This window comes from Ranitomeya variabilis, chromosome 6 (assembly GCF_051348905.1).
Source record: "Ranitomeya variabilis isolate aRanVar5 chromosome 6, aRanVar5.hap1, whole genome shotgun sequence".
Lineage (NCBI taxonomy): Eukaryota > Metazoa > Chordata > Amphibia > Anura > Dendrobatidae > Ranitomeya > Ranitomeya variabilis.
The window spans coordinates 96,673,765-96,697,154 of record NC_135237.1 but is presented as its reverse complement, the minus strand read 5'-3'; the positions used below and the strand labels follow the sequence as shown (position 1 = coordinate 96,697,154).

The 23,390-nt window shown below is 46.8% G+C and overlaps 1 protein-coding gene across 2 annotated transcripts in view; it reads left to right on the top strand.

The window, feature by feature from the left end:
- Nucleotides 1-884: 884 nt before the first annotated feature.
- Nucleotides 885-23,390, top strand: part of JAZF1 (JAZF zinc finger 1) — a 283,104-nt gene continuing 260,598 nt past the window's right edge. For both annotated transcript variants that reach the window (XR_013216832.1, XM_077268823.1), the window contains exon 1: nucleotides 885-1,173. Coding sequence is in view for 1 of the 2 variants with exons in the window: in XM_077268823.1 (XP_077124938.1) it covers nucleotides 1,056-1,173 (118 nt within the window). In the remaining variant the exon portion in view is untranslated. The remainder of the gene's footprint in view (nucleotides 1,174-23,390) is intronic.

Below are 23,390 nucleotides of genomic sequence, written 5' to 3'. Positions count from 1 at the left end.
CTGCCCTGTCAGGTGGAGGGGCTGGAGCTGTAACAAGGCTATCCTCTGTCAGGTGGAGTGGCTGGAGCTGTCACCAGGCTGCCTTCTGTCAGGTGGAGGGGCTGGAGCTGTCACCAGGCTGCCCTCTGTCAGGTGGAGGGGCTGGAGCTGTCACCAGGCTGCCCTCTGTCAGGTGGAGGGGATGGAGCTGTCACCAGGCTGCCCTCTGTCAGGTGGAGGGGATGGAGCTGTCACCCGGCTATCCTCTGTCAGGTGGAGGGGCTGGAGCTGTCACCAGGCTGCCCTCTGTCAGGTGGAGGGGCTGGAGCTGTCACAAGGCTATCCTCTGTCAGGTGGAGAGGCTGGAGCTGTCAACAGGCTGCCCTCTGTCAGGTGGAGGGGATGGAGCTGTCACCAGGCTGCCCTCTGTCAGGTGGAGGGGCTGGAGCTGTCACCAGGCTGCCCTCTGTCAGGTGGAGGGGCTGGAGCTGTCACCAGGCTGCCCTCTGTCTGGTGGAGGGGCTGGAGCTGTCACCAGGCTGCCCTGTGTCAGGTGGAGGGGCTGGAGCTGTCACCAGGCTGCCCTCTGTCAGGTGGAGGGGCTGGAGCTGTCACCAGGCTGCCCTGTGTCAGGTGGAGGAGTTGGAGCTGTCACCAGGCTGCCCTGTGTCAGGTGGAGGGGCTGGAGCTGTCACCAGGCTGCCCTCTGTCAGGTGGAGGGGCTGGAGCTGTCACCAGGCTGCCCTGTGTCAGGTGGAGGGGCTGGAGCTGTCACCAGGCTGCCCTGTGTCAGGTGGAGGAGTTGGAGCTGTCACCAGGCTGCCCTGTGTCAGGTGGAGGGGCTGGATCTGTCCGTCCAGCTGTGGAGGTTGCTGGGGTCCCTCCTCTGTCCCGGCTGCCCCCTCCTCTCAGCTGCTCCATACAGCCGCCTCCTCCGCTCCCGACGCCTGTGCTGCCTCCTCCCCCTCTCGCTCTCTCCATCCCTCCCTCCTCCAGCACCGGCTGCCATCCTCCTCTCCCTCCATCTCTGTCCGGCTCCCCGCTCTCAGCCCCACCGGGACCTCAATGACCACACCATGATGACAGGCATCGCTGCTGCCTCCTTCTTCTCCAATGCCTGCCGCTTCGGAGGCTGTGGACTCCACTTTACCACCCTGGCCGAGCTGATCGAGCACATCGAAGACAACCACATCGGTGAGTACCCCTGATCGGTGCACCCCCAGGTCTGGTGCACACCTCTCACCCTCTGACCAGTGCAGGATGCAGGGGCTGCACTGGTGCATTGCCCCGGACACATGTGCGGCTCTCAGGGCTGCACACAACTGCCCGTTAGGTTGGCAGCTCTGTGCCGGGCACCCCGAGGAGTGTGCATGCAGGAGGTACGGAGCGAGTAGTGCCAGCCGCGGCCACGCAGCACATGCCCTCACCTCGCACCGCTGGGCACCCTGTCTGCGCCCTGCTGAGGTGCAGGGTCCGCCCCCGTGGGTGGGGGGTTTACAGATGCTGCGGCCACCCCCGGGCCCCTGCCCTTGGTGGCAGCCATTAGTCTCGCTGCGTCCTGTCAGCTGTGTTGCTAGGTGTGGTGTGGTGGGTGCAGGGTGGCACCTCCTGTCATGTGTGCTGGCACCGTGCACAGTGTGCTGGGAGGAGCACCCGGTGCCCCTCTGCTGTCAGCCCTGAGGAGACCCTCACATGTGTGCAGCAGGGGCGGCTCTGCGCCGTGTATCCGATGTGCGTGCCTGTGTCTAGGCCTGAGGAGGAGGAGTAGCGGGGGGTGTGTGCCCTGCTGCTGAGACCAGCAATGCCCGCTGCTGGGCACCATGCTGGGCACTGGTCCTGTGCTGGTGCAGCTGTGTAGTCCCCATACTGCAGAGGACCGAGCTGTGCCCATGGCCAGGGCAATGCCAGCCTGAAACTCTCAGCCCTGCCTACAAGTAGGTGGTTCTCCCCTCACCCTGTGGTGTGCCTTCACTGACTTGTACCCAGGGTGGTAGTGAGTGGTGGGACAGTGGGCATGCGTGGTATCCAGCTGCCAGTACAGTGATTGGTACAGTATGATCCCTGACTTACAAATACTGGGGATCACCCAGCATGTATGTTGGACATTGAGGATAAGCGGCTGCTTGGGTGCTGCCCATCCTGCTGGGGAACAGTGGACCGGACCCGCAGTGACTGGCAGGGTATTGTCATACACAAGGGATTGTCAAGGAACTCAGAGGTGGTCTCCACTAGGTAAAGTATAATTGTATGACAGGACCTCCGCCCGGGTTGGTGGGCACTAGATAAAGTGTAATTGTATGACAGGACCTCCGTCCGGGTTGGTGGGCACTAGGTAAAGTGTAATTGTATGACAGGACCTCCGCCCATGTTGGTGGGCACTAGGTAAAGTGTAATTGTATGACAGGACCTCCGCCCATGTTGGTGGGCACTAGGTAAAGTGTAATTGTATGACAGGACCTCCGCCCGGGTTGGTGGGCACTAGGTAAAGTGTAATTGTATGACAGGACCTCCGCCCATGTTGGTGGGCACTAGGTAAAGTGTAATTGTATGACAGGACCTCCGCCCGGGTTGGTGGGCACTAGGTAAAGTGTAATTGTATGACAGGACCTCCGCCCATGTTGGTGGGCACTAGGTAAAGTGTAATTGTATGACAGGACCTCCGCCCGGGTTGGTGGGCACTAGGTAAAGTGTAATTTTACGACAGGACCTCCGCCCGGGTTGGTGGGCACTAGGTAAAGTGTAATTGTATGACAGGACCTCCGCCCGGGTTGGTGGGCACTAGGTAAAGTGTAATTTTACGACAGGACCTCCGCCCGGGATGGTGGGCACTAGGTAAAGTGTAATTGTATGACAGGACCTCCGCCCGGGTTGGTGGGCACTAGGTAAAGTGTAATTTTACGACAGGACCTCCGCCCGGGATGGTGGGCACTAGGTAAAGTATGACAGGACCTCCGCCCGGGTTGGTGGGCACCAGGTAAAGTGTAATTGTATGACAGGACCTCCGCCCGGGTTGGTGGGCACTAGGTAAAGTGTAATTTTACGACAGGACCTCCGCCCGGGATGGTGGGCACTAGGTAAAGTATGACAGGACCTCCGCCCGGGTTGGTGGGCACCAGGTAAAGTGTAATTGTATGACAGGACCTCCGCCCGGGTTGGTGGGCACTAGGTAAAGTGTAATTTTACGACAGGACCTCCGCCTGGGTTGGTGGGCACTAGGTAAAGTGTAATTGTATGACAGGACCTCCGCCCGGGTTGGTGGGCACTAGGTAAAGTGTAATTGTATGACAGGACCTCCGCCCGGGTTGGTGGGCACTAGGTAAAGTGTAATTGTATGACAGGACCTCCGCCCGGGTTGGTGGGCACTTGTGGAAGGCTGGTAAACTTCAAGAGCAGGGAGCACTGATTTCTAAATGAGGGGCAATATCATTTCCTGCAGTGTCTCGGGTTGATATGTGATAGAGGGGACTAATTGTGTTAGTCACACGTATGTGACATAAAGGGCACTGTAATGGGAACCAGGATGGCACCCCACTGCCAATTAGAAAAGGGCATTACCGCTTTTAGTGACATGTCCATGCTGCCCTACAGGTGCGTTCACTGGTGATTTTGGGCCCTTTCTTTGTATGGGGCCTTAACTGTCCGCTGTTTTCATTGTGGACCAATTGGTGAATAGATTACGGGTTCTCCAGTGAAATCTAACCATAGTATAGATGATAAGTAGTGATGATCGAGTATACTCGGTGCTCGGGTTTTCCCGAGCACGCTCAGGTGATCTCCGAGTATTTGTTAGTGTTCGGAGATTCAGTTTTCATCACCACAGCTGAATGATTTACAGCTATTAGCCAGCTTGATTACATGTGGGATTCCCTAGCAACCAGGCAACCCCCACATGTACTCAGCCTGGCTAATAGCTGTAAATCATTCAGCTGCGGTGATGAAAACTAAATCTCCGGGCAGTAATAAATACTCGGAGATCACACGAGCGTGCTCGGGAAACGAGTATACTCGCTCATCACTAGTGATAAGTAATTGATCAGCGGCGATCTGACCTCTAGGACCCGAACCAATCGTCAGAAATGGGAACTTCTATCCCTGTTAAGGCTATGTGCACACGTTACAGATTTGGGTTTAAAAATTTTCGGCACAAAATCTGCATCTCCTGGCAGAAAACGCAGGTGCAGATTTGATGCGTTTTTGTTGCGGATTTGCTGCTGATTTTGTGCGGATTTACTGCTGATTTTGTGCGGATTTGCTGCTGATTTTGTGCGGATATCATGTGTTTTTTTTACCCCTGTGGATTTCTATAATGGAAGGGTGCAGAAAAGCTGCAGATTCGCACAAAAGAAGTGACATTCTCCTTCTTTCAATCCGCTGCGTTTTCCATTAGCACAGCATTTTTTTTTGCATTTATTTACATTGTACTGTAAATCACTTTGCTGATCTGCAGCGTTTCTGCGCTGAAAAAAACGCTGCGGATCCGCAGTAAAACCGCAATATGTGCACATAGCCTTAGAATGGATTTGCAGTGCACTTGCTGGACCGCTGTTGCGTTCATTTGCTATGTGCTTGACTAGCGCTGCACTCAGCTTTTACCAGCAGTCCCATAGAGAATGAATGGAGTAGCGTGCGGGCGTCCGACCTGCCACTCCTTTTGTAACAGAAATAAAAGCTCCCTGATCTGTCAAACGGTGTGGGTCCCAGCGGTAATACACCCACTTATCAGCAAGTTATTACCTATCAGGTACAAGTTTTCACTGGACAACCCCTTTAAAGGGAATGTGTCACCATCTTGACGCTGCCCTTTCTGCAGGCAGCATGACATCGTGACCATCAGACTAACTTCTGCCTGTTATTTTTCTAACAGTTTTGGAGAAATTCACACTTACTAGATGCAGCTTTTACATGGTATTCATCACCTGAGGGGATATGCCTGCCCCTCCACACCTGATTGACAACTTTCTCCTTATTACTAGGTGTAAGGAGAAACCTGTCAATCAGTGACTGAGAGGCGGAGTCAGCTCATGAACACAGATGACTCCTGGCTCACAAGCCTCATAGCTAATGAAGTGTACATTTACCCAAACCTACATAAGTAAGTTGTAATTAGTGCAAAACCAACTTTATTACAATGAGCAAGAAGCTGTTGTTTCCTATCCACATGATTTGTGGGGGACCAACCACTGAAACCCCACTTATGTGATTGATGCAGTGTTGGAGCATGGCCATTTAATTCATACTATTTCGGTGTGACCAGCGCCCCCATCTCTGCGGCAGAAAGGGCGGCGTCCTTGCAGCCAGAGCCATCAAGGATATGATCATTCCTATCAATTATTTCTTAAGGCGATATCTCATATCTAGATATTTAGTGGGTGCATAGGATCACAATACTGATTGGTTCCAGTGCCACTGAGCGTACTAGTGTGAACAAAGGCCACTGTTATGGGGACCAGGTTTGGACATTACTGCCTAATTATTTGTAATGAAATGTGGGGAGAGTTTTAAGTCGACCATTTGTTGGATGTCAGTCGAACAATCAGCCGATATCAGCACAGCCATCACTCCCATACACAGGAGCGCTCATTTGCCGGTAAGTAACGGGGCCATCGCATTCATCTTTCTCATTTAGTTATGTCCTCATAGTTTCAGAAGCTCTAATATTGAGGTATCATAATGAATCCTTTTTTTATGTGGATTGCATTGAAGTCTTGGCACAATAAAGATTGCACATATACATTTGCACAGTTACTAGAGGTGAGCAAAAAGATTCGTGCCGCTCTCTTCCAGTGTGTAGGCTGGTGCTTCATGGCAGCCATACCAGGGTAGTCTTCACTTCTATGGCCCCCATCCTTGGCTTGGCATCCTTCGTGCCTCTGATGTTTACTAGGCCCTAATCACTAGGTATTATAAAGTGTCATGACTTCCGTCTTGTGGGGCCTAGTAAATGTGAAAGGTGTCCAGGATGCTGGGCTGACAGTGTGGGCACAGAAGTGAATAATTCCCTGGTCTGACTGCCATAGAACTGTATTTGATACCAGACCAGAGCAACGCAAATATTTTTTCTCAACTCTTATTGAACCGCTAACATTGCTGTAGTTGTTGAAACTCTCGAGGATGGGTCATCAACGCTGAGATCCTAGAAATCCACTTTTAAGGGAACCCGTTACCAGTTTTGTCTTGTGTCAACTAAAGCTATAACCTTAATCAGCGCCTGTGCTGCAGTCCATCAATGGTTGTATAACCCTCTGACACCCCCTGTATACCCCCAAAAAACACTTTTGTAGATCTCCTGCACTGTATGGCAATCCTGTCGGTCTGGTCCGATGAGCGTGGTTTCTGTGGTCTCCATCCCTCCTGGCTTCTCTATCCCTCCTCCCGGCTGCTGATAGCCATCCTCTTGCTATAATTGATGTGGATGGCTCCTTCTGCATCATCCACATAGCTGGGCAAAGTTTTGCACCTGTGCAAATAAATCACAGCCTCGCGCCTTTAAAGTGGTATTTCCAATTAAACCAATCATAGCATATCTACAGGATATTCCTCAAATGTCTGCTGTACACGGTTCCATTTCTATGACCCACAACTTTGTAGAGAACATGGAACCTTAATTTTCCACATGAAGGTAAGATCTGTATTTATCAGTCATCCAAGGACCACGGAAGTCTTTAGAACAGACCATAAACCGTGGTGATCTCCAGGTGTGCTTGAACATAGTGATCTTCAGGTGATGATTGAGCATGGTGATCTTCAGGTGATGATTCAGTATGGTGATCTCAGGTGTGCTTGAGCATTGAATACAAATAAACACCGTGTGCACTGCTATGTATTGGTGCAGAGACTAGGTTCCCAAGCCGTATAGTAAATTGTAAAAAAGTCTCGCACTCAACTTAAATCTGATAGATTTATTGGTACTAAGGTAGCACTGGAAACGTTTCAGCTCTTATCGAGCTTTCATCAGTCACGTGCTGTGCCTTATAGTGTGTCGAACGTGTCCTTATTTAGAATGCAGATCATGCATGATGCAGTCAATGACTGCTAATAACGATTGTAGAGGTGATTCAATATATGAGGCAAGATGCTTCAGAGCTTGTGTGCGTTATAGGTATAGTAGTCCCAGTATTAGACAGTTCCTTTCATAGGCACTGGGAGAGGGAAGCCGCCTGGATATGTATATTTACAGGGGCTGATAGAGGAGCCGCCTGGGCGCGTGTATCCACCTCCGTGGATACACGTGCCCAGGCGGCTCCTCTATCAGCCCCTGTAAATATACATATCCAGGCGGCTTCCCTCCCCCAGTGCCTATGAAAGGAACTGTCTAATACTGGGACTACTATACCTATAACGCACACAAGCTCTGAAGCATCTTGCCTCATATATTGAATCACCTCTACAATCGTTATTAGCAGTCATTGACTGCATCATGCATGATCTGCATTCTAAATAAGGACACGTTCGACACACTATAAGGCACAGCACGTGACTGATGAAAGCTTGATAAGAGCTGAAACGTTTCCAGTGCTACCTTAGTACCAATAAATCTATCAGATTTAAGTTGAGTGCGAGACTTTTTTACAATTTGCTTGAGCATTGTGACGTCTTGGTGATTGGACCCGTAGAAGCGCTATCCAAGCGTGAAACGTCCGTCGTCCATCTGCCTCCCTGCATGTCTCCCTTCACATACTGCCACACTGCTTAATGGATGTCTATATGATTTAAAATAAAGAACTTTTACCACAAAGGAACAGTGAGTGCTGCCTTTCTATTTTCTATATGATTACTTACCGCAATTCTTGGCTCTGCACCACAAGACAATAAGTTTCCTTAGCAGCCGTTTCTGTCTAGTAAAAGACAAAGCATTGGTGCCTCCCTATTCCTTATCTCCACATTCTCTGATCCTCCAGGTGATGATTGAGTATGGTGATATTCAGGTGATGACTAAGCATGGTGATATTCAGGTGATGATTAAGCATGGTGATATTCAGGTGATGATCGAGCATGGTCATCTGCAGTTGATGATTGAGCATGGTGATCATCAGGTGATGGTTGAGCATGGTGATCTTTAGGTGATGGTTGAGCATGGTGATCTTCAGGTGGCCATCAGGTGGTGACTGAGCATGGTGATCTTCAGGTGATGAGTTTGCATGGTGTTCGTATTCATGTGGAAAACTGTCTACTCATGAAACCACAAGGCCCACTGAATAAGTAGAATTTTCTGCTTGCCCAGAGCTATTCTGTGTGGCCAATCTTTTTGTGTCTAATAAGCTGCTTTTCCTCATATACTTTTGCACTTTAGGGTAACAGCACCTACCGCTGGATATGGAAGCTCTAGTAACCTTTTAGTTGATAGATCATGCTCTGTAAACCACCCATTGATGTGCATGGGTTGTGAGCTGTCCGCTTTGAAGATAATCGTGTAAATAAGCCCTAATTTCAATATCACAGCGCATAACCCCTCCATAATTCTGGTAAATACACTTTGGTCATTCTCACCACAGGGTGCTGCTTTCATAATTCCTACTGACATGATAAGAGGTTACTATGTCACATTATGCCGTGGGTACGAGCATTGGATGATGCATCCCCCAGTGCATCCAACTACTCCAAGCCTTCGGCTCATGCAAGCACTACTTTGACCAATGTTTATCCTTGGCCACCCCAATCCTTAAGGTACCTTCACACTAAGCGACTTTACAACGATAACAATAGCGATCCGTGACGTTGCAGCATCCTGGATAGCGATATCGTTGTGTTTGACACACAGCAGCGATCAGGATCCCGCTGTGAGATCGCTGGTCGTTGCTGAAAGTCCAGAACTTTATTTCGTCGCTGGATCTCCCGCTGACATCGCTGAATCGGTGTGTGTGACACCGATCCAGCGATTTGTTCACTGGTAACCAGGGTAAACATCGGGTTACTAAGCGCAGGGCCGCGCTTAATAACCCGATGTTTACCCTGGTTACCATTGTAAAAGTAAAAAAAAAAACACATACTCACATTCCGGTGCCCGGCGTCCGCTTCCCTGCACTCCTCCTGCATCCTGTGTAAGTGCCGGCCGTAAAGCAGAGCGGTGACGTCACCGCTCTGCTCTGTGGGAGATGCCGGAGATGTTCGGCGCTGACACAGGATGCAGGAGGAGTGCAGGGAAGCGGACGCCGGGCACCGGAATGTGAGTATGTGTTGTTTTTTTTTTTTACTTTTACAATGGTAACCAGGGTAAACATCGGGTTACTAAGCGCGGCCCTGCACTTAGTAACCCGATGTTTACCCTGGTTACCAGGGGACTTCGGCATCGTTGGTCGCTGGAGAGCCGTCTGTGTGACCACACAACGACTAAACAGCGACGCTGCAGCGATCGGCATCGTTGTCTATATCGCTGCAGCGTCGCTTAGTGTGAAGGTACCCTTAGTGTGAAGGTACCTTTAGAAGAAACTACAATGTTGTATTGTGATGGTCCAGTCACAATATACACCTGACCTAGACAATGGTCCCTTACACACTGATCAGCCTCTGTATCTTTCTAGTGTCTCTCACTGTCGCACACAGCTGGCACTACACCTTCTTAAGCTTCAGCCTCTTCCTTTCTCGGCCCACCAGCCCACTACTTAGGCCGGGTGTCCACGATCCAGAACTAGCAGCCCTTTAGAAGCAGCATATGTTCGCTGCGTCCAAAGCACTGCCTTCTATTGAACACAGGTAAATCTGCATGTGTTCACTGAACCGTGCTGATTTATCGTATCCAATACATTCTACTGGGGTACTTGCCCACGATCAGTAATTGCTGCGGGTTTGACGCTGTGTATTTGCGCAGCTTCAAACCCTCAGCGGCCAGATGTTACAGCATATGCGTTCACAGACGCCTGCAGCTCACCCGCGGAGATGGACATGTGGCGCGTCTTTCCAGACCGCAGCATGTCAATTTATCTTGCAGAGATGCTAATCTCCACAAGAGAAATTTCATCAATAGAAATGTATTGGATACGGTAAATCTGTATCTGTATGAGTCAGTGAACACATGTGGATTTACCTGCATTCAATAGAAGGCAGCACTTTGGACGCAGCAAACATGCGCTACATCTAAAGCGCTGCTAGCTGCGGGTCGTGGGCGTACGGCTTTCATGTAATTTCTCTTGTGGAGACTAGCGTCTTTGCAAGAGAAATTGACATGCTGCAGTCTGGAAAGACGCGCCACATGTCCATCTCCATGGGAGATCCACAGGCGCCTGGACGCATAGTGAATATGGGATTTCTTGAAATCCCATCCACTATGCTGTCACAGCGGGCTGCTGCAGGATTGACGCTGCATAAATACGCAGTGTCAATCCCAAAGCAGTTCCTGTTCATGGGCACGTACCCTTAGAGGCCTGGCAGGCCTAGATCTCTGCTGGTCTGACAGATACTATACACACGCCCACTGAAGGTGCCAAACGCATGCTTTAAAGGAGCTGCTGTAGACTTCCTTCAAACGCTGCAGTGAACTCTTCTGGCTTCACAATGTTCACCGTAAGTGATGGCCCCGCTGACCTCCTTTCATGCAGCATGGCATCCAGGAATGTCATTAGAATGGGAAACAACCACTAAGGGGGAATTAGGATTCATTATTCCCTTTATACTAGAAAAGTGGCCTATAAAAATTGCAAATGTTGATATAAGCCTTAGGTCTAAGGGGTAACGTTTCTCCTTGTGGAGAATGACATACTGGCTTGGGATGTCAATGTAAAGAGGCTTATTCACCATGCAATGTTTCTCTGGGAAATGTAATATTCAAATTCCCTCTTCAGTGAGGTAGAGGACTTGAACCCTATAGCGCCACCTGTTGGAAGTAGCGATCCTACAAGTCACAATCAACCCTATAAGGCTGCTTTCACACTAGCGTCGGTACGGGGCCGTTGCGCTGCGTCGGGCCGACGTACCGACGCATACTGTGCAAAAAATGCCCGACGTTGGCAGCGGAAGCAGTCTTAAGACGCTTCCGCTGCCCCATTGCAAGGTCCGAGGAGGACGGGGCGGGGTTTCAGCCGCACATGCGCGGTTGAAAATGGCGGTCTCGACGCACAAAAAAATGTTACATGTAACGTTTTTTTGTGGCGACGGTGCGCCAAAACACAACGCAACCGTCACACGACGGTTGCGACGTGTGGCGATACGTCGCAATGCGTCGGTAATGTAAGTCTATGGGGAAAAAACGCATCCTGCGGACAACTTTGCTGGATGCGTTTTTTCTCCTAAACGACGCATTGCGACGTCCGCCAAAAAACACTAGTGTGAAAGTAGCCTAGCGTGTCTTGCAATTTGAGTTAGGATAAAAGTGAAATCAGAATCTCAATATACAGACACGGTGTTTCAGGAAATTGCCCCTCGTCAGTGCAAAGTATGAGAACTGATTTGGCTATGTGAGAGGCTCTGGACTGGGGTCTAAGGGGTAACGTTTCTCCTTATGGAGAGTGAGGAGAATGACATACCGGCACTGGCATGCCAATGTAAGTGACATAAGCCTTATGCGTTCAAACTTTTGGCTGTTTTGTAGTTCTCTCATATTTTTTTACAAAGTGACAAGTAACGTAAGTGGGGATTAGTGAGAGAAGGCAGGAGCATGAGTTAATTTGGTGCAAATCCATGCAGACTTGGCTTTGTACCTCTTAATAAGTTTGTTATATTTTATTCCATCATGCTTTGGACTAGTGCTAGCATATAAATCACCAGTCTTAAATAATTCTTCCAGTAGGGGAGAATTTACCAAGATCAACGTTCAATACTGGCATTCTGTCTAAAGTGTGTGTGCGCACTGACGCCCCGATTCATCAAGATCTGTGATTTTCCATGCCGGTCTTGATGAGGGCAACAGATTGGGGGTTGTGGGGGTGCTGGCCGGACTGGAAAGCTCCAATTTATCAAGTCAGAAGTAATCAGCTGCACTCACAGAAATTTATGCAAAAAGTGCCAGTTTTTATTATTGCCTGTATAGCCTTTCACCACAGTGTTTAGTAATATAATAGATGATGATGATTTTACGATAATTTAGGTTACGCTCCCACCCAGCCTGGGGCTTTCTCAAACCTCGGTAAATCCAGCTGTGATGATAGTGTAGAGTGGCTGCTTATTTGAATAGAGTGATATATTGTCCCAACAGGGGCATGACGATGGGTGTCCAGGGAGTCAGGTAGAGAGCGCACCGTGCGCTATCCGTGGTAATCATTATCATCATCATTACCACAGATAGCACATGGAAAGATTAGATTATACCTACTATTTCTGCCAATTGTGAATCAAGTGTAATAGCAATACTCATTAGTGCCCCTTCACAGGGGCTTTCCAGGGGATTCTCCTGTGGGCCAGTCCGAGCTTGTCCCCATCCCGCCTCAGCCCCCAGCTCTGACAATTTCAGTGGAGCTGGGAAAAACTGTTGTGAAAAGTCAAAAAACTCCAGCAACTTTTCAAAGCTTTTATGACACGTTCTTTTACTTAAAAACTTTGATGAATCGAGGCCAAAGTTTTTAAAGCAACTGAGAATATTTTAACAAATTGATTTGGGGAGGAAAAAGTATAATGAGACTTATTCCTGGTTATGATATGGGTCTAAATATAAAAGCTCTATTATGCTGCATTTTATATAGGCCTTTCTTGGAGCCCTGGTTTAGATGGTGCGGCACCGTTCCTGAATAATTTGTCCATATTTCATCTCATTCAATCCCAAACCCTCTAGAGATGGAGGGCTCGCTGTGTCTCACCCCCAAACCCTTCCTTCATTGGTATCATCAGAAGTTTTAGAAAATAACTTTACTAGTGGTAGGTTAAAGAGGACCTGTCATCAGGTCAGAAGTGTCCAGTGTCTACGCTTACATTATTCCTGCTGTGCCCAGAGTATTTTGTCTATTGTTGCTCTTAAATCCGCCATACAGTTTCATAAACATGGACCCTTTTATTTAGTGATTATTTTTATAGTTTCTACCAACGGCCTGCTTGCCACGCCTGCTTGATGAAACCCATAAAAATTAGCAGCAAATTAAGGGCTCAAATCTCTGAAACCGTATGACAGATTTAAAAAAATATATATATTTCTCAAGGGAGCAGTGGGAATAAAATACAAGCTAAAGCTAGCCACTGATTGTGGTTTGTCCTGATGAAGAGGCTCCATCTCCTCAAAACGCGTTGACGACTAAGGCCGGTTTCACATTAGCGTTTGGAGGAGCTGCGGAGGGCTGCGGACCTCCTCCGTGAAGCCCCGCCCTAGGCCGCACCTCCGCCGCTAGCTCCGCCTACTTCTGCATGCGGCCTGCCTACCTATCTTTAACATTAGGTACGTAGGTCGTACCGCTGTATGCGGATGCTTCCGCATGCGTCGTTTTGACGATGCGACGACCAGCGTAGGACGCAGCTTGTAGCAATTTGTTTTTTTCCGCATCGTCAAAACGACGCATGCAGAAGCATCCGCATACAGCGGCACAACCTGCGTACCTAATGTTAAAGATAGGTAGGCAGGCGGCATGCCAGCCGCATGCAGACGTAGGCGGAGCTAGCGGCGGAGCGGTGCGGCCGAGGGTGGGGCTTCACGGAGGAAGTCCGCAGCCCTCCGCAGCTCCTCAAAATGCTAGTGTGAAACTAGCCTTAGGCCTCTTTCACACTTCCGTCTTTCAGCTCCCGTCACAATCCGTCAATTTTTGAGAATGCATGAATGCATTTTCTCATAGACTTGTATTAGCGACGGATTGTGACGGATGGCCATCCGTTTCATCCGTCGTGCACTGGATCCTGCGTAAAAAAAACGGTCCGACAGGCAGAGAAAACGTTCAGAGGAACGTTTTTTCTGCACGTCAGAAAATCGGTCAGCGACGCATCCTGTGCTGTCTGTCACTGGCTACAATGGAAGCCTATGGGCGCAGGATGCGTCGCTGCCTGTGAAAAGCAGGAATCCAGCGACGGGTCCCGTCTTTTCAAACTGAGCATGCGTGGAAGAATTTCCCATCAGGGAAATTCTCTCTCGCTCGCTCTTTCTTTTTACTATTGATGCTTCCTATGCAGCATCAATAGTAACAAGATATAATGTTAAAAATAATAATAATAATTAAAAAAAAATCACAATATTCTCACCTACCGGCGTTCCCGCGCAGCATCACCAATATTCCTGGCAGCTAGCGTTACTTCCTAGTAATACATTGCGACTTCTCGCGAGATTTCGCAATGTATTACTAGGAACGCTAGCTGCCGGGAGCATCGCTGCGCTGGAACGCCGGTAGGTGAGAATACTGCGATTTTTTTATTTTTTTTTAACCTGGTTTGTGCTGTGTATGCGTTTTCGCAGCGGAAAACCGCTGCGAAGACACATACACAACAGGTGCACATTGCCTCGACGGGTCCGTCAGAAAGACGGGCCCAGTGCACACGTTTTCCACTATCTGCACAGGATCCGTCATTTCAACGTCTTGACGGATCCTGTGCAGATTTGGAAGACGGAAGTGTGAAAGAATCCTAATAAAACCTGCATCTACACTCCATTTGGCTTCCTATTGTATATCATATCTCTGGCAGCATGGCTTTACACCTACAGTTGTCGCCAAAAGTATTGACACCCCTGCAATTCTGTCAGATAATACTCAGTTTCTTCCTGAAAATGATTGCAAACACAAATTCTTTGGTATTATTATCTTCATTTAATTTGTCTTAAATGAAAAAACACAAAAGAGAATGAAGCAAAAAGCAAAACATTTATCATTTCACACAAAACTCCAAAAATGGGCCAGACAAAAGTATTGGCACCCTCAACCTAATACTTGGTTGCACAACCTTTAGCCAAAATAACTCGACCAACCACTTCCAGTAACCATCAATGAGTTTCTTACAATGCTCTGCTGGAATTTTAGACCATTCTTCTTTGGCAAACTGCTCCAGGTCCCTGATATTTGAAGGGTGCCTTCTCCAAACTGCCATTTTTAGATTTCTCCACAGGTGTTCTATGGGATTCAGGTCTGGACTCATTGCTTGCCACCTTAGAAGTCTCCAGTGCTTTCTCTCAAACCATTTTCTAGTGCTTTTTGAAGTGTGTTTTGGGTCATTGTCCTGCTGGAAGACCCATGACCTCTGAGGGAGACCCAGCTTACTCACACTGGGCCCTACATTATGCTGCAAAATTTGTTGGTAGTCTTCAGACTTCATAATGCCATGCACACTGTCAAGCAGTCCAGTGCCAGAGGCAGCAAAGCAACCCCAAAACACAAGGGAACCTCCGCCATTTTTGACTGTAGGGACCGTGTTCTTTTCTTTGAATGCCTCTTTTTTTTTCCTGTAAACTCTATGTTGATGCCTTTGCCAAAAAAGCTCTACTTTTGTCTCATCTGACCAGAGAACATTCTTCCAAAATGTTTTAGGCTTTTTCAGGTAAGTTTTGGCAAACTCCAGCCTGGCTTTTTTATGTCTCGGGGTAAGAAGTGGGGTCTTCCTGGGTCTCCTACCATACAGTCCCTTTTCATTCACACATCCGTAAACATCACATGTTAGGCTACGTTCACATTTGCGTTGTTGTGTGTTGCGTCTGCGACGCATCGGCGACGCAACGCACAACGCATGCAAAACGCATTGTTTTGTGACGCATGCGTCCTTTTTCCCCATGATTTTGGTCGCAAAAAAAATGCAACTTGCTGCGTCCTCTGTGCCCTGACGCGTGCGCCCAAAAAGACGCATGCGTCACAAAACGCAACACAACGCATGTCCATGCGCCCCCATGTTAAATATAGGGCCGCATGACGCATGCGGCGATGCTGCAGCGCCTGACGCTGCGGCGCACAACGCAAATGTGATGAACGTAGCCTTATACTGATGGTATGGCATGCAATTTTTTTCTTTCACTGTCCGATTTTGAAGTGAAATTGAAGCATGTTACAATTTTTTTTTCTGATGCCGAATACAGCTGAGAAAAAATATGCAAATCTGCACTACCTCATTGAATAACTTTTATCAGATTGCACTCATCCAATTGATACGCTAGCGTGAGCGAGCCCTAGTAGCAATACAAAATTAATATATATAAATATGTGAGGGGCGATATGTATCCTCCAGAATGCGCACAGAAGCATATTGAGGCTGTGGGAGTGCATTGCAGTCACAGGCATAGCTGTGATTGCAGTGCAAAATAAAAGTAAGTTTGGTCTTGGACAAGCTATTTGTCCAAAGCAGATTTGAGAAAACCCGGCATGCGCTTTTATTTTTGGAGAGAACTACAGGATGGTAGTGGGGCAGTATGCTCCCTCCAGTCCGGGCCTTACAAGTGGCCCATGGCCACAGATTCCATTTAAAAAACCTTGCAGTAAAGGGTTTGGGTATATCAGTGTTTATTTGCAAGTGGCAGAGCAGGTGTCTCTGCAATAGCCGCCTTCTGTGAGGGAACACAGCCAAGAGCAGTGAATGCCTGGCACCCCACAACGTGACACGGCGGTGGAGTCGCCCTTGGCAACCGTTCTCAGAGACGAACTGTTGTGATGCCCCGGCTCTTAATTTTGTGAGTTGTTTGGACATTAAACACGTTTGCATTGAACTTTCCTGGGTCACTGCCTCATTACTGCACGGTGTGAATACCGCTGCACTACAATATGTATATATATAATAACAGAGATTTAATCTGACATAACAGAGTGAGGATTTCAGTTCTGGGAATGACTGGTATGTCACCCTTATCATTTACAGTAAGCTCTGGGAGCAGATTCTCATGCAGATCTGCCTGCTGCCCACTGCCCTGAACAGCTCATTTACATAAAAGAAAAACATGGATTTCTCTGGAATAAAGCATCGGATTTCATATATTAAGGTGTCAGGTTATTCAGCTTCCTACGATCTGTGTTTCCATATATAAAATTTTATGACGGTTGATACTACTGACAGATTCCCTCTAAACAGGTTGTCCCTCAAATAAAATACATTTCAATCAATAGATCTTGGAATAATAATAATTTTCGCAATTGGATGTGTTAAAAAATTATTCCTTTACTGTGATAATCTTATAAATGTGTCCCTACTGTGTAATGGCCGTGTCTGACCATACAGGGACATGGCCTGATCATACCACAGCTCCTGGGCAGGAGAAGTAGCAAAAGAGTATACAGACAGGACAGCACAGGGTCACAGCTGATCACAGGACAATAAATTTATGATGCTTCTGCGACTTTCAGGAAGCGACTTCATACAGCTGCAACTCGTACACGAGCTGTCCATGCACCAAACACCAACCAAGCAGACGTAACATCACAACCACTGCGCGGTTAATGGAAGAAAATGTGTCTTGCTGCATTGGTGCCTGGCAAGTGGTGGTATCCATGAGGCAATTATCATCATTTTACAGTGAATGCAGCTGATGTCTTCATATCAGAATTATGAGCTGTAGGCGTGGATCACTAATGGTTTTCCAATGTGTCCGTAAAACTTTTTGTCAGTCTGTGAATTTTGATAAGCCTTCCAGACAAAATGTTAGTGCATGTTAGGTTAGGCTATGGGTTGAACTAGATGGACTTAAAGTCATCCTTCAACCTTAATAACTATGTACTATGTACTAAAATAAAAAGTCAAGTTGGCAATCCTACTGAAAATCTGCGTTTTCTTTAAATATGTGCTTTTAGTTTTTCAGATGCAGTTTTTGCTGTTGTTTTATCCCATTTTACTCTATGTGAATTTTGACTCTGGATCTGAGCAATTTTGACAAGGGCCGGATTGAGACAACTGGACACTTGGGCCAGAGCATCTCCAATATGGAGGCCTTGTGTGTTACCAGTATGCCGTGGCTAGTAACTATTACAGGTAGGCCCAGGAAGGACAAGGTCATGGGCACCCAGGACTTGTGTGCGGTGAAGGCTCACCCGTCTGGTTCCACAGAGCATCGCAGCTCGCTGTATTTACTTATTTGACATTCAGAACATACGATGGCAGAAAGCCATAAAGCAGACGGTGTTTGGTGTTCTTTCTATGATATGCCTGCTCTATTGAGTAAAACAGGAATGCATATAAATGTAAACAGGGCAGCAGAAAAGGAACAGCTTTATGCAGCTCCATATCCATGTCCAAGACGTGAATAATTTATATCTGGCTAATAAGAAGTAAAAATATATTACAGCCGCTGCCACAAGAAATAAAACAAGCGTCGGAATTCAAGGCCTCATGTTCCAGATTTACACCAGAGCTTAGACCCGACGTTCCTGCCTCGCTTCTCGTACTATAACTGAGCTGTCAGCTTTGATCAATAATACAATATCTTAAACCTTAGACTTCAGGAAGAATTTTACAGCTATGGAGTGCTGTTTATTTTTCGCGTTGATGTCCAGGAGCTTCAGTTTAGCGCGTCACTCCTCTGATTAAATACGGCACATTTTTGGGCTGTCCAATGAGCTGGGAAAGATTTTTCATAGGATTTTGCCATCCATTATTGTAAACCACTCTGTCTGTGACTGAGCCTTTTTTTTTTTTTCAAAGCTCCACTCACATTTAATGTTGGGGCCCACACTACAAATCACAACATTTTTGAGCAAATATGCAGTGTGCCAAGTTCTGCAACATCCACGAGGCCACAAGTATGTGATTTGCTTAGTTGCAAGTGTGCCAAGTGGTTTAACAACATTTTGAAAAATTGCATGTGATTTTACCAAAAATTGCTGTGAATTTTGGTCCACATTTTATTAACATGTTTCACCTGTAAAACTGCATACAGTTTTCTTGTGTGTTTTTGACCGCACTACACACTACAGCTTAGGTGCGTTATGTTGGTCATACATGGTGTAATAGTTAAATGGTTTCACTAGGATCTCAAACTTTTCTATCCATCAGTGTAGTCCAACATGTGGCACCACCATAATCAGCTGCTTGGCCATGGTGTTTATCTTGAGTGCATGTGGACTGTAATCCTGGACTGAAATGTAATCCTGGAAACCCAAATCAGTCCCCGGCTACTACTTACTTGCTATTTTACCATTCCTGTGGAGTTATTGAGCAGACTCAACCACTAAAAGTACATACGGTATTCAACAAATCTCTTTGCAATTTCATCACCCTTCTCATACAAAGGGAAGAAACAGACTTCCGTCAGACTTTTAGGTCCTGATTCATCAAAATTGCCATTTTGTATCCCAGCTGGAGTAAGATGTGCCAAATTTCCTGTGAACATTAGTATATTTCTGCCTTAATTATCCCTACTTTTGACGAGCGAATTATAATACCGTAAATTTATCTGGCTGCTCTAAGCTTTGCACACTTTTCAGAATGTTGACGGAAGTGGCGTAATATGGCAAAAGTAGCCAAATTTTTGCACAGCTACACTCTGGGCAATCATTTTGTGACATTTGCAACACCTTTACGCCAGTTTTCTGCAGCAAAGTGTTTGATGAATCTGGGCCTATCTGTTTTCATTTGCGTTGTACATGTGGGCACAGCTTGTACACATTACATGGTGATTCATTTATTCGACTGCTAGGCTGCTGCAGGGGAAAAGTAGAGACAGGAGTGGCTAAAAGAACCAGACCTGTGATGAATAACTGATCCCTAGGCCTGCTTATAGTTCATGAGAGTACCGTACCTTTTTTATTTAGGCACTCTATGTGCCGCTGAATAGTATCTCCATATGGTGCTGTATTATGAAGACAGTCTTCCATTAAGGGATTTTCCAGGAATTTGATTATTTTTTGCTCTGAGGCTAAGAATGTACAGGCAGCTAGATACTAACTACCTGCTTGTTTTGCCTGGAGCTGATCTCTACCAGCTCAGCCTGGTAATGGACCGCTCCTGCCAGCGATTCTACTGCTTCCGGTGATCTCACATCAACAGAGAAGCTTCTCTTCCGCTTTGCTCTGTAGACTGGGCATCTCTGCCGATGTCATGCTGATTGACAGCCAGCTCTCTGCTGGCTATCTGAGGGCAGTTGGCTGTCAATCAGCATGACTTCATCAGTGATGCCCCATTGACAGAGGATCCGGAACGAAAGAAGCTGCTCTATTGACATGAGGTCAAACGAAGCAGCAGAATCACTATTAGGAGCAGTCCATGACCGCTTTGACCTGGCAGAGATTGGTACCAGGCAGAACAAGCAAGTAGTTAGCAACTCTCTGCCTGTAAGTTCTTAGCCACATGGAAAGAAATAAGCATAGTTCTAGATAATCTCTTTAAAGCACTTTACAGGATCTGAATGAACAGAAAAAAATCTCTGCCTTCGTAATAAATGTTCATGTCCACTATTATATGACTGCTTAAAAGATGTAATTAAGTACTGTCCTTAAGTCTCAATCCAAAGTATAATTCTCTGCATCACTTCTGATTAATCACTATTTTAGATTCATCTCAAATTGGAAAATACAACCCAAGTTACTTTTTTTAAATTTGAGTCTGTAATGAAAAAAAAAAGGAAAACGTCTTTATAAATTGAACTTCATTCTCAGCTTTTGAAGTTGAACCATAATTTCAAATTCATTAAGTAGATTTCAGCCTTGGAACAATATTTGTGTAAAATGAAGTTTTTCTTTTCGAGGTTATAAATAGATGTTTTATGGATTTCCACAACTAGAATTTCCCTCTATTCATAGTAAACCTTGATTGGGAGAGCCAAAACTTTTTATTTTATGTAGCTGTCAATCATATTGGTAAAATATTAGGTGTGAATTCCAAATCTGTATTAAGTGCCATTAAAAATAAATATTGAGCAATAGGAGAAATGTTCTTTTATGCATCGTATAAGTTGCGGTTATTTTCGGTTCGAGCTAGCGTTAACCTCCTGTTAGATAGATTACACATAGGTGATTAAGAAGCTGGTATATACATTTGGCAGTATAGCTCAACTTCTGATTAAAGGGAACCTGTCACCCCCCACAGGCTAAAACTAAAAGAACCACCTTGTGCAGCACTAATGCTGCATTCTGTCAAGGTGGCTCTTTTATTTGGGGTCCCTTCCAACGCTGCAATATTCTTTTTTGTATTTTGCCCGCCATACCTGTAGTCTGTCTGGGGGGCATGTATTTTCCCCCCGGACACAAACGCCTCCCAGCCATCACTTGGCCCTCCTGTGCCTTCATTAACATCCCCGGTGCCTGCACTGTAAGTTCCTTTTTTGGGCATGCGCAGTTTGCGCTGCCCTTCGACCCCCATCACATGGGAACTTACAGCGCAGGCGCCGTGGACGTTAATGAAGGCACAGGAGGCGGCGCACGGAGGGGCCGAGTGATGGCTGGGAGGCGTTTGTGACTACAGGTATTGAAAAACGAATATTGCAGCGTTGGAAGGGACGCCAAATAAAAGAGCAACCTTGACAGAATGCAGCATTAGTGCCGCACAAGGTGGCTGTTTTAGATAAAAACGCCGGGGGGTGACAGGTTCCCTTTAACCTATACAGACCTCCAATGAGGTATATGTGGTAAACTGGACTGAAGGCGTTTCTGCACCAGACCGATGCCTTTCTCAAGGTATAAAAACAAAGTTGACTTGAGAAGGCACAGTGCAACCTGCCTAAAACGTGCCAGCTTCCATTTTTGCCAACAGTATCAGCTAGGCACTGTTCACATCTAGTGATGAGTGAGTATACTCGTTGCTCTGGGGATCTCCCGAGTATTTGTTAGTGCTCGGAGATTTAGTTTTCGTCGCTGCAGCTGTATGATTTACAGCTGCTAAACAGCCTGAATACATGTCAGGATTCCCTAGCAACCAGGCAACCCCCACATGTACTCAGGCTGGCTAGCAGCTGTAAATCATGCAGCTGCGTCAACAAAAACTAAATCTCTGACCACTTACAAATACTCGGAGACCACCCAAGTGTGCTCATGAAAACCCGAGCAACGAGTATACTCGCTCATCACTATTCATATCTTCTGGCATGGACAAGTTTAACATAACCGTAGGTACCAATCTACCCAGAGTATTACAACACAGTGAGCTTTTTAACTTACAATCGGCCGGTCTGCTAAACTCTGCAGTGGAACACGAGCGACAGGAGTCAAGGATGGGACCCTTATTACAAATACCCATGCTTCTTTCTGAAAAACTGCAGTGTTTAGAAGAAAACACATTTTAAAGGGAACCTGTCACCACCCACAGGCGTTTTTAACTAAAAGAGCCAACTTGTGCAGCACTAATGCTGCATTCTGTAAAGGTGGCTCTTTTAGTTGGGGTCTCTGCCAACGCTGAACTATTTTTTATAATTTGCCCCTCATACCTGTAGTTTGTCCGGGGGGACATGTCTTTTCCCCCCAGACACAAATGCCTCCCAGCCATCACTCAGGCCCTCCGCGCTGCGGGCGCTGCCTCCACTTCATTAATGTCCCTGGTGCCTGCGCTGTAAGTTTTTTTTCGGGCATGCGCAGTTTGCGCTGCCCTTCGACTCCCATCACATGATGGGAACTTACAGCGCAGGCGCCGGGGACGTTAATGAAGGCACAGGAGGTGGTGCCCGGCGCGCGGAGGGGCTGAGTGATGGCTGGGAGGCGTTTGTGTCCAGAGGGAAAAGACATGCCCCCCAGACAAACTACAGGTATGAGGGGCAAATTATAAAAACAAATAGTTCAGCGTTGGCAGAGACCCCAACTAAAAGAGCCACCTTTACAGAATGCAGCATTAGTGCTGCACAAGTTGGCTCTTTTAGTTAAAAACGCCGGGGGTTGACAGGTTCCCTTTAAACAGGAGACTCTGAACGAGGAGGCTGAGTTGACCAGTCACAGAGGCGGTCACAGCCGGCTACTCCCTTTCAGGTCCTAAATGTATAATAGATCTTCCCATATGTGTGTATAGGAAGATACCTGTCAATCATGCTGAGCTAGGCAGGGAAAAAATGGCTTGAGCTTGCATAAGTGACTAGTGACCATCTCAGACACCTCATTCCAGGCCCATTGTTTAAGGTATATTTTCCCTCCAACATCTCAGTAACTAGAAATTTTTGCTTTACGTGAATGTGATTGTTAAAAGTTAGTTCAAAGTTATTATTTTTAGAGGCTGAAAACCCATAGATCCAATTCTTACAACTGAATGTTTGCTGCAGTGGCATGCAGTGTAGATAAGACTAGGTTCTCACTGGTGTTGGAGCCTCTGTTAAGTCATAGGACAGACCAATTTCTTGCACAACCCTGGTTTGAATCGTTTCTGCGCTAAATACAGGGTGGGCCATTTATATGGATACACCTAAATAAAATGGGAATGGTTGGTGCTATCAACTTCCTGTTTGTGGCACATTAGTATATGGGAGGGAGAAAACTTTTCAAGATGGGTGGTGACCATGGAGGCCATTTTGAAGTCACCCATTTTGGATCCAACTTTGTTTTTTCCAATGGGAAGAGGGTCATGTGACACATCAAACTTATTGAGAATTTCACTAGAAAAACAATGGTGTGTTTGGTTTTATCATAACTTTATTCTTTCATCAGTTATTTACAAGTTTATGACTAGTTATAAAACGTGTTCAAAGTGCTGCCCATTGT